Source organism: Tachysurus vachellii, chromosome 8, assembly GCF_030014155.1.
Source record: "Tachysurus vachellii isolate PV-2020 chromosome 8, HZAU_Pvac_v1, whole genome shotgun sequence".
In the NCBI taxonomy this organism is placed as follows: Eukaryota; Metazoa; Chordata; class Actinopteri; order Siluriformes; family Bagridae; genus Tachysurus; species Tachysurus vachellii.
Window position 1 is genome coordinate 19331354 of NC_083467.1, and position 11863 is coordinate 19343216.

Below are 11863 nucleotides of genomic sequence, written 5' to 3' on the forward strand. Positions count from 1 at the left end.
AAGTAATAATCTACAATGATTCAAGAAAAAAAGTGACATGATTTGTGTATATATATATATGATTTGGATATATCTGTAACATGATTATAGTAACAATACCACACATTACATCAACAAGGCTTCTACAACAGTTAATGGCATTCACAATGATGTCTTTGGACTATTTGAATAATCAGCAAGAACAAGCTGTACTAATAAATGAAAATGATTTACTGATTTAGAAGATTCCCAAGTGTTCCATTATTTACTTGCCTTACAAATATTTTATTTCAGACACACATGTTGTGTCTCTTAACTCAAAAGAGGGGAACTCCTCTGTGTGTTTTTTCCCCATGTCATTTTCTAAAATAGCTACATCAAGTTATTTCCATTCTGCTGACCCACTTGGGATGCTAGAATCCTCCAGAAAGTTACTACGTACTAGAGCAACTGCATATTAGTCTAAAATTTTCATGTTATTTAAGTAAACATGACACACTGTGTAAATGCCAGTGCTTCACTAAGTTCCCTTGCCCCAAAAAGGCCATGCTGCTCAGCTCTCTAATAGCTCCCCTGGTACAGAGCAAGAACCTGAACAAAAATTACAGCACATTAGATGAGGTGTTGTTTGAGTCCCTTTGGGTTATCATGACACCTGAGGCACAAAACAAATACCAAACCAGTGCAGAGCACTGGGAAACTAAAACCAAATCTCTCCAGTGAAAAGGCCAAGGTGGATTTATTAACATCCACTCAGAATGTCAAAAACATTTGTATATTAAATGCTACTTAAGATGATACTTACAAACGTTCTAGAAATTTCTGAACGAACCTCATGAACCTTTGCTTGACAGTTTTTTGTTTGTTGGATGCTTTTGGTTGGATAATACATAAAAATGACATGCTTTTGGAAATGCTTTAACTGAAATGTTTGTAGCAACATTGTAGACCTGGGAAGGGAAGTGATAGCTCAGTGGTTATGGTGTTGGGATATTGATTGGATGGTTGTGAGTTTAAATCCCAGCTCTGCCTGTGCTGGGTCTTAACCCTTAACTGTTCCATTCTCTAAATGTATATTGCCCTGCATAAGGGGTCTGCCAAATGCTGTGAATGTAAAATGGGGAAGAAATTCTCATCCAAAAAAATTAAATGATTTAGAACCAAACAGATTTAGAAATGCAACAGTCAGGATGTTATTCAATTATAACATTCATGTCCATCCATCCATTTTCTGTAGTGTTTATCCTACACATCGGATCTTGGAGCCTATACCTCTGGTCAAAAGACTCTGGTCCAATCCATTGCAGGGGATAATCACACACATACTTAAACACCCATTTACAGAATTTAGACATAGGCAATAAAATAAATCTTTGGATTGTGGCTCAAACGAAAGTACTGTAAGGAAACCGAGATTTGAAAGGAATACATGCTAACCACTAAGCCACTGTGCCCTCAGGAAGTTTTAGGCTAACCTTAAAGTGCTAGCGGGCACAAAATAATGACTCCAGCCTCTCCAAAAAATAAAAATACACAAAAACACACAAACATGTACAAACATCTATGAAACACTATGAAGTTGGAGAAAACAACAGCTTTAATAGTTATAGTACTGTTAAAGCAAAATAGCATCGCTGTCTGTAAAATTACTTACTAACTATAAACATATAAAGGGACATAAGCCTGTGACTGAAGTACTGTAATAACTACATGTAACCCCTGCTAGCCTGCAGGTAAAAAAAAAAAAATTGTTCTTTAACCTGCTTTTCTATAACTGGATAATTTGGTGCCATCTGTTAGACGGCACTTTGCAGTCTGCCGTGATTTGGAAGTCTTCAGTGTTAATAGAGATGCTCTAGTTGAAGATGTTAGTGTTTTAAAATGGCCAGGTCCAGGCTCACGTGCTCTCTGAGGGGCCGTAAAAAGAACATTCAAGGGACAGTGTTCAGACTAAAAGCCTATTAATAGCAGTGACAGCAGCAGCTGTGGAGTAACATAGACCATTCAGCCAGGGGAACAGTACTGCAGAAAGAGGGGGAGGTGGGCATGCCAAAGCTCTTACAGGGTTTCATATCTGTTTTATTCAAAGTATAGTCATCTAAAGTGCTGAATAACGATGTGATATAAGGAGCCTAACTAGAATGACAAGAAATTGGACCTGAAGTTGGCCAGGTGATATCTTGGGCTCTACTTAAAGGTTTATTCAGAGTAATATTAAAGCAACAATGACAATACTTATAACCAGTATATGTGACCTCACAAATAGCTTTCACTGTGGTCAGTTCAATCATTTATAATGTAAAGATCTCAAAATTAAGAGTAAAAGTGACAATAGTTTGTTCCAGCCACATTGAAACAGTAAGCCACACATTAGGGTTAATTATTCATGAATGAATTACTGCACTATATACCTCAGAAACATTTTATCTGTATCAAGAAGTAAAATCTGATTCTCTGTTTTGTTAAACTGTAATGAGAGACAAGACCTCACTACCAAAGTGAATAAAGCACTGAATAATTTTATATGTGCTTCTGTTGTCCGTCTTCCCGAAGGCTGCCGCATGCCATTCTGCTGAACAGCCTCTCGCCCACAGGCTTCCTGATTAAGTGTGAATATCTGGCAACCTACCACACATGGAAGGCCTGAGGTTTGTGTGAATGTAGCACAAAACTTGGAGCCATGGTCTAATATAACTAATGCTGAAATGCCGGATGATCTTTCACATGGCAGATGGATCCTTTGATTTACGTCATACACTGTTAAAAAGTGTTTTCTAAAAACAATTGTGTTTTAAGTGTTTAAGTAGAGTTTTCCTGAATCGCAGCAGACTATACTCATGAGTTCATGTACTTAAGTATCATTTTTGTCCTATCTTATATTTGATTCAATGCTGGGTGGAGACTGATGTCCAGAGTGGACATTTTTACAATTTTTTATACTGGGACATTCACTGAACATCCATTTAGCATGGAATAGTACACTTCAGACTTACTAGACTTTCAGGTAACTGTGAATTAGCCATTGATCATCATCACTTACTCACTCATGCTATCTATCTCACATGCTTACTGGCATCTCCTCCACCCAACTACTGGAAACCCCATGACAGCTGAGTGAACAGGGTGGGCTTAGGAGAGGGTGATGAATGTGAGGGAGGGGATAAAATGTGACCAAGGCTACATATAGCAGCTTTCCTGGCTTCTGCTCTTCATTCTGTTCAAGTCTGTCAACTTGGTTACTTTATTTCTAGTACACACCCCAGTTTACAGCTTTACCACCATGAGCAAGTCCTTTTCATCTGCTGAAACGGCCTCATCCTACCGTCGAACCTTCGGCTCCGGCTTGGGCTCGACCATGTCCAGCTCCCTATTTGGCCGTGGCTCTTCTGGCTCTTCCAGACTTTCTTCCAGAGTCTATGAGATGACCAAGACCTCCTCCTCTTCCCCTGTTTACTCAAGCCACCGCTCTGGAGGCTATGGTGGTGGAGTTGTGACCCGCGCCTATGCCGGTATGGGCGAGAAGCTAGACTTCAACCTGGCTGATGCCATGAACCAGGATTTCCTGCACACACGCACCAACGAGAAGGCCGAGCTACAGCACCTGAATGATCGCTTTGCCAGTTACATTGAGAAGGTGCGCTTCCTTGAGCAGCAGAACCAGGCCCTGTCTGTAGAGATTGAGCGCTTGAGGGGACGCGAGCCCACACGCATTGCTGAGATGTACGAAGAGGAGATGAGGGAGCTGCGCAGGCAGGTGGACACTCTGACCAACCAGAGAGCTCGCGTAGAGGTGGAGCGTGACAACCTGGCTGATGACCTACAGAAACTCAAACTCAGGTGAGAAACAATCATGGCTTACTGTGGGGTCAGTGACACAAAGTGATTTAATAGTGACACAAAGTGATTCAGTGATTTAATATTTTTTTTAAATGACTTTAATAACTTTAAACCAATAACTTGAATAAAATGGGTATAAAATGATGCTAGTTGCACTGATGCCTATAGTCTAATAGTTCATTTTCTAATGTAACTAACAAATTCTGTTTAGAAATCTTTACACTTCATGTTATTTCCTTCATTATGTCATACTAATATCAGAAATAATCCATTTATAGTTATAATAATTGTAATTATTATAACTATTTTATAATAGTTATAATAATACCTGAAAAAAACATTTTAAAATATTTTACTTAAGTTCAAAAAGGTTAAAAAGTAAATAGTTCAGGGTTAAGAGTAAACAAATAGTTTTGCATGTTTGCCTAATTAGCCTAATATTTGAATATGTATTATACTTATAATATAAATCAGTGCATTAAAAGTCTGTGATAAGGATTGAGAAATCCCACCATATATTACATAAATTAACCCAGGGTTCTCTGTCGCTCTGCTCTTTTAAGGAAGGCATAATTTTTTTAAGAAATGAGAGTAAACAGATCATAGTCACATCTGGACTGAGCCTATTTGTATTAGAATATTTCTGTATATGCTGAGATTCCATTGTAAGAACTTCCTTATGAATGTACAAGGCTGTTCAACGATGTACATGGCTGTTTGAAGGCCTAGTGCTAAAGCTTCTATTTTCTAAACCATCCTGACCTTTGTAATACTCCTGGTCTGGTTTAGACCGTATACAAGCAGACTCTGTCCATAAGTCTTGTATGTGTGTAACTGATTAGAGCAGAGAAATTGTCCAATTTATTGTAGCATTTAATTTATAGTGGGACTTTATACCTAGCAATATTCTGGAGTTTTTTTTATAAAGGATATTTATTAAGGCAATAACAGTAAACTTCTATTTGAAGTTAATGTAAATGTATTGTCTAGGTTACACAGTTTGACAGAAACATTGCCAATGAATCAGCAAAGACCTTGATGGTCAGATTCCTGGAATACAGAAGAGCCCAATTTCTAATAACCACATCATATTTCAAAAGACTGCCTGTGGAAAGGTTCAAAAATGTGCAATTTTTCTTTTACCCAATATTGCAAAAAAAGCAATTTCATAATAGCCTGCAGGTATTTTTTTTCACACATGATTTAATTAGAAGCTATAGTGCTGGTAAAGGCTAAACACTGCAAAAGGGAGTAAGCGCTGGACACAATTCCAGCTGTTAAAATATTGATCATAAATTACAGAGGAGTTCAGGTAGGTAGACATACAGGGGATTTAAAAGTACAGAGACTCAGAGACATGAATGAGTGGAACAGTTTAACCCATGGTGTACAGTAACCACTGCTGCATCTCTCACATATGAAGTGTGTATGATATTGGCAGAATGGTTTGACATTGCATGAGTTGCTTTCCCAACTGCAAAAGGATCCACTGTAATGTATCATGGCTCCCAGATTAGTAATCTATTATTATCCTCTTTGATATACCCACCCCCTAGCACTGTGGAGAATTTTCATCTCCTAAAATACACTTATCGCTCAGCCTCCCTGTGGGTGTGTGTGTGTGTGTGTGGTAGAGTGAGTGTGCAGCACTCAAGGGACTGTAAGCATTAGAGTATAACTGCCCTACATTAACAATAATGATTCACGGGTGCCGTTTGCAGGCTGGTAAAAGCAGATGCTATTTCTAGGCATTGCGCAAGCACAGTGGATCTCCGCATCACCCTGAGGACAACTAAAAAGGGTAGAACATAGCTTAAAATACACATTTGTACGACTTAAAAAGGTAATAACACCTGTTATTAAGCATATGTATGGCACAGTATTGCAGTTCAATCCTGATTCCTGTAGGGTAGCATGTAATTGAGTGATCAGTCACTGCATAGTGATAGTCATGGCATGACTCCCACATCTGTCATTGAAATATTATCAGAAATAATCAGCATACCAACAATGACACACATGCAACCAGATACGTGCTAGAAAATCTATGTGTAGTTATTTCAAAGGCATCAGGGACATCAGTTTTAATGACCAATGCAATTGTGTGATTTCACATTAGCTAAAAGCCATATCTTCACTGACCCCTTGTATTGCTCTTTAATATGAAGGCCACACAACAGCATTGTTCATTGCTCTTTTTTATGGAAGCAACTAATGTATGTTTATTACAGGAAAGGGCGGGCAATATTTCACAAAATAAACTTGCACTTAAATAGAGTGAAAATTAAAGCCTTATTTTTACAACCATAGCTTGTTAGTGTGATGAATTATTCGGTATTTATTAGGAAAGTCTATTGTGTATTTAATTTATAATACAGTGCATTTATTTTATAATACAGTTCTATTGAATGCATTATTCTTATTATTTAGGAAGTTTTGATGAACTTTTATACAGTGCAATGCATATCATGAGTTTATATTGATATGTTTATTCTAATATCTTATTATTTCTATAGTAACTAAGAAAAAGATATAGTATGTATAGAAAAAAATACGTAAAGAAAATAATTTTAGAGTGTGCTTTGAAGTTTCTTGGTATCGAGCTGCATTTTCTACTGTTTTATAAAAAGCGAAGAGAAAGCTCAGAAAAGTATTTGCTCTATCTTTAGAACTGATTGAACCCTGAAAATGCCACAGCCATTCTTGGCAAGAAGCCAAGGGAACATGCAGCTATACACTCTCTTGTCAATCAGAGTGACACTAACCAATTGTGGGCATCTGTTAGCTTATGTACGTGCAAGAGCGCAGATTTCCTCTATGTAGTTTACATTACCCTGTGACACATCATGAGCAGCAGTCTGAAAAGGTACAATTATCTGGCTTCACATGATGTCTCAGAGGAAGCATGTGTTTGCATGGACCCTCTGGGTGGTAGCTGCAATGTGATAGGGGAGAGTTGGCTGGTTGAAAGGGATTTGGCAGGAAATGTGGGGAAAATGTGCAGGGAAATATTGGCTAGTGAGAGAATGACTTTTAGTAGATACAAAGCATTTAAAAAAAATATCATATTCATCCTTGACAAATTGGAGTGATATAAGAGAAATGGGTTGTTCTAAAGATGTGTGAATTCTAGTATTGATTATTACAATAATCATCTTGGTAAAACATATATTGGTTCTATAGATTGCTATATGTAAATAAAACATTTTGTAAAAGTTTTTTGTTACCACAAAGAAAGCTTTTGTGGTGTCAAAACTTCTGTTAAACCTCAGAAGTGAGCATGATTTAAGTCACTGGCTTACATTTGTGTTTTTCTGCAGACTTCAAGAGGAAATCCACCAAAAAGAAGAGGCTGAGAATAACCTATCTGCTTTCAGAGCTGTAAGTCTCCATGTCCTGTTATAATGAGATCTAATGTTCATCTCTTAAAATCTTCACATATAATCTTTACATTTTTCAGTACCTTTGTTGAAGCTGTGCTTAATCCACATGGCATTTTTGTAGGATGTCGATGCTGCCACTCTCGCCAGGCTGGACTTGGAGAGACGCATCGAGAGCCTTCATGAGGAGATTGCCTTCCTTAAGAAGATCCATGAGGAGGTGTGTGTGTTTTTCAGACCACTCACTTAGTCACACACTCATTCTCTTTTGTTCAATATATGCCATTCAGACCATTTCTGTCCAAATGTAAATCACTTATACATAGTATATAGAAGGAGTGAAGCATGCACAAAATACCACCTACCACCCACACGAACACACATACCAAATCTCCAAAGGTTAGAGATTTACATGCTCTCTTCTTTTTTTGTCTGACATTTAATGGTAAAACATTAGCCTGGTGTGTGTGTGTGTTTGTCAGCTGTGCTCTGACAGGGAGGGGGCAGTGTAACGCAATAGAACAGATGTATTTCTATAATTAAAACCCGAGAGAGAGCTTCACACGCAGCTGTGATACAGAACAGAAAAAAAAGTCATGTCCCATGTTGTCTATTTTCACAGCACTCTTTGATAGGATAAGTTTACATTCATCTTGCTTTAAAAACTTGTTTTACTTTTATACTCATGTGTATTCTCTATATGTAGCATCCAATAACAGAGAATTTCCCTATCAGACAGGGCTCTAAGTAGACCTGCTGTAGAATGTGGAAAGAACATGTGACTTCAAACAAATCAATTTTTGGTTTTATTGATTATAGATTGTTGTATACATTGGAATATTTCATTCAAATTCTGTAACCTCATCTAACTAAATGTCAGGAAGGTACAATGTTAAAGGTTAAATCTAGAACCTGAGTCCTGTATTTATCCCCCTGAGAAAACACAAGATTCTATAGAGAACCATACTGTTCAGTGAGGCATCCAAGTAGAAACATTTAATGGAGATAAGAACTCTCTAAAAAAAACCCACAATAAGTTATTTTTGTACTGAGAGTATACACATCTTCAGTTTTTTTTGGCTTTTTATGTACAGGAGATCCGTGAGCTACAGAGCCAGATGCAGGAATCTCAGGTCCAAATCCAAATGGACATGTCTAAGCCTGACCTGACCGCTGCTCTGAGGGATATCCGCGGCCAGTATGAGGCCATCGCAGCTAAAAACATTTCAGAAGCTGAAGAGTGGTACAAGTCCAAGGTCTGTCATATGAATACAAACACTACATAGCAAATATAATCTTATATAAACTCAGTAAAGCCTGAATAAAATAAGCAGAATTTTATTTCTTTCTAAACAGTAAGCTTCAATACCATCCAGTAAACACTTCATTAATTAAGCAGTGACAGGTAGCTGTTCTAACACTTAAAGGTTTGACATTAATGTGGAATGACAAGATATTCTCTTGCAACACTGCTGAGTGCAGTTTATCTCTCTCTTCTCCAGGTATCAGATCTGAACCAAGCTGTGTCCAAGAACAGTGATTCATTGAGACAGGCCAAGCAGGAGTGCATGGAGTTCCGCCACCAAATCCAATCCTACACCTGCGAGATCGATTCCCTCAAGGGCACCGTAAGACATATTTAATCTCACCACCCTCATAAAGCCTGCAGGAACAATTACCGGTGCTCATGTCAATGAAAACATGAGCTCAGCTTCAGTACACCTGGCTAGTTATTAGCAGGTCTTTATTTTGTTTGTTTAGAATTTTGGTGGGTATTTAGACACTGGCTAAAACTGAGAGACTTGGAGGACTAGCACTTTGTATCTTGGACTTGGGATAGTTTATCCTTTAGTTTTTTGAAATTTTACTTCTTTTTTCTATTCTATATCTAGAATGAATCTCTGATAAGGCAGATGAAGGAGATGGAAGAAAGGATGGGCAACGAGGCTGGCGGTTACCAGGACACCATTACTCGTCTTGAGGCTGAGATTGCCAAAATGAAAGATGACATGGCTCGCCATCTTCGTGAGTACCAGGACCTTCTTAATGTCAAGATGGCCCTGGATGTGGAGATTGCCACCTATAGGAAGCTGCTGGAGGGAGAGGAGAGCAGGTAAAGTGGGGTCAGAATGAAAAGGAGAAATGCATGCTTGTTTTTCCATTTAGAATAGTATTTGAACTTTTTAAGGACAGATAAGTCAATTTTCTTTTATTGCTTTTCTGTGTTACTCTTCATTAAATGCCTAATATGACATTATTCTTATATGACATTTCAACTTTTCAGGATCTCTCTGCCTCCACAGGCATATTCCTCCTTGAGCTTCAGAGGTGATCTCAGAGGTGAGCAGCAGTATTAGTAGTAGAATATTTAATTAATCCCCTTTGGGAAATTTGGTGCAACGACAAATAGGATTTAACACAAGAGCAGCAAGACTTAAAGTGCACAATATACAATAAAATAAAATAAAAAAATAATATACATATACATCACTTTCCATATTATTTGCAGGCTGGGAAAAAAAATGTATCTTAAATTTGTCTTAATATGGAGATGAAGAATGTGAACTCCTTACATTCTCCACCAGGGGGAGCGAAATTTCCTCTTCCTGACAATCCTGTATTCACAATGAATTCTAAAAGCATTTATATCATATCATGTAGCATCCATGACATCTTATAGGGCCTTGTTTAATTGTTATAAAGTGTAAATATGAACTTATAAATAATGCCTTGCTTTTAAAATATATCCTTACATAATACATTATGAGTACAGAATTCATCACAAGTGTTATCCCATTGCAACTATTACTATTGTGATGGAAGAGAATAAATACATTAAAATGCGACTTCACTATAGTAAATAACATGTGATTTAATTTAACGGTGTGATTTAATTTAACCGTGACTGTGGATGTTTCAGAGACCAGCCCGGAGCAGTTCACACAGCCACGATCCTCTGAGATCCACTCCAAGAAAACAGTTCTGATCAAGACCATAGAGACCCGTGATGGAGAGGTGACACAAGCACATACACACATGTCTCTCTAAGGCAATAGCCATCTTTTCAGAGCTTTGATCATTTATGCAAACACCTCATTGCTGTTCCATTCTTCAACTCATCAGCTTGCTCATTTTTCTATTCATCTCTAGTCTAAAACGTCTCGTGAAGCAATGAGTGCAATGAGTGCCATGAGCGCTCAGTGTGTAAGTTAAGCAGCAGTTCCATTTTGTCTCATGCCCACTCTCGCACCTCCTAATGTTTCCTTAGAGAATCTAACCCCTTTACTTTAAAGGTCACTGGACTCAGCAAGAGGCACTGTAGGTCTGCAGCATCATTAACATCCACTCAATACTCATAATGGTTGTTCATAGTGCTGAGGAGAGTAAGAAATCAGAAAGCACTTAAGAAATCATTTCCCAGATTTTAAAAAATTGCACTCTCTCTATTATTTTCATCTGACAAATTTGACCCAAGGGGGGCACGGTGGCTTAGTGGCTAGCACGTTTGCCTCACACCTCCAGGGTTGAGGGTTCTATTCCCGCCTCCGCCTTGTGTGCGTGGAGTTTGCATGTTCTCCCCGTGCCTCAGGGGTTTCCTCCGGGTACTCCGGTTTCCTCCCCCGGTCCAAAGACATGTATGGTAGATTGATTGGCATCTCTGGAAAATTGTCCGTAGTGTGTGATTGCGTGAGTGAATGAGAGTGTGTGTGTGTGTGTGTGTGACCTGCGATGGGTTAGGCACAGGCTCCCCGTGACCCGAGGTAGTTCGGATAAGCGGTAGAAGATGAATGAATGAATGAATGAAATTTAACACACATCATTTTATTTCATCTTACACCACAATGTGTTTTTTCCAGCACTTTATTTACCTTACACATATTTTATTAAGCTTAATTTTAATTTTATGCACCTTACATTTCATCTGTGACTGATCTCCAATTGTCTCTTCTTGAAGGTTGTCAGTGAATCCACACAGCACCAGCAGGACGTCATTTAAAATAGAAGAAAAGTGTGAAGAAAACAGCAACAGAATTGAATCCAATCTAAAACAAGACATTTCCATGCCACACAGACCCTCACTATATACAGTGATGCTATGACCCACAATTACAGGCAGCTATGGATGAATAAAGGAGACAAAGCTGAAAGTGAATAAAGGCCAAAAGATTTCGAATGAAGATGAAACTGAAGCAGTTATTTGTTAAAGTGTACATCAATATTCAACTGCTAATACTCTGAATTTTATATGTAAGTGTGTGTCTGTGTGCTTGTGAGTAAGTGGGTCACATGCATCATGATCTATCGTATACCACCATATGAGGCCTGCTAATTTATTTTGTGCTTTTATTAAAATGAAACTTGAAACACAATCATCTGACATATTGCATGAAATGGTCACATAAATGTTTGTGAGATGTTTAATGATTCACAGATTTTTGGAAGGGGAACTACAATAAAAACCTGTTATATAATACAAACTATTGTTTGTTAGAATTATTAAAAGGGAAGAAAAAATAAATAAATTAATTAATAATAATAATAATAATAATAATAATAATAATAATAATAATCGTTCCTTGGTGCTTATTGGATTATTGGACTGCTGTTTATTGATGGCCTTATACACCAGGGGTCATCAATCTTACTTACAAAGGCTGCAGGATTAT

General features: G+C 37.8%; 1 protein-coding gene across 2 annotated transcripts; it reads left to right on the top strand.

The window, feature by feature from the left end:
• Window positions 1–3180: 3180 nt before the first annotated feature.
• desma (desmin a) lies at window positions 3181–11674 on the top strand. 2 transcript variants are annotated; one of them, XM_060876764.1, is made up of 10 exons: window positions 3181–3816; window positions 7137–7197; window positions 7321–7416; window positions 8291–8452; window positions 8699–8824; window positions 9089–9309; window positions 9481–9536; window positions 10117–10211; window positions 10347–10400; window positions 11152–11674. In XM_060876764.1, the coding sequence occupies exons 1-10, from the start codon at window positions 3260–3262 to the stop codon at window positions 11191–11193; spliced, it is 1470 nt and encodes a 489-aa protein (XP_060732747.1). In that variant the 5' UTR covers window positions 3181–3259; the 3' UTR covers window positions 11194–11674. The 2 variants fall into 2 exon arrangements, with proteins under 2 accessions (XP_060732747.1, XP_060732749.1); XM_060876766.1 differs by lacking the exon at window positions 10347–10400.
• Window positions 11675–11863: the final 189 nt, after the last annotated feature.

What these genes read in the sequence shown, in the direction of transcription:
- desma (XM_060876764.1), top strand. Translation starts at nt 3,260, where the DNA reads ATGAGCAAGTCCTTTTCATCTGCTGAAACGGCCTCATCCTACCGTCGA. An exon ending in CTGGAGGGAGAGGAGAGCAG is followed by an intron (nt 9,310 to 9,480) that starts GTAAAGTGGGGT and finishes TCAACTTTTCAG; the next exon opens with GATCTCTCTGCCTCCACAGG. An exon ending in TAGAGACCCGTGATGGAGAG is followed by an intron (nt 10,212 to 10,346) that starts GTGACACAAGCA and finishes ATTCATCTCTAG; the next exon opens with TCTAAAACGTCTCGTGAAGC.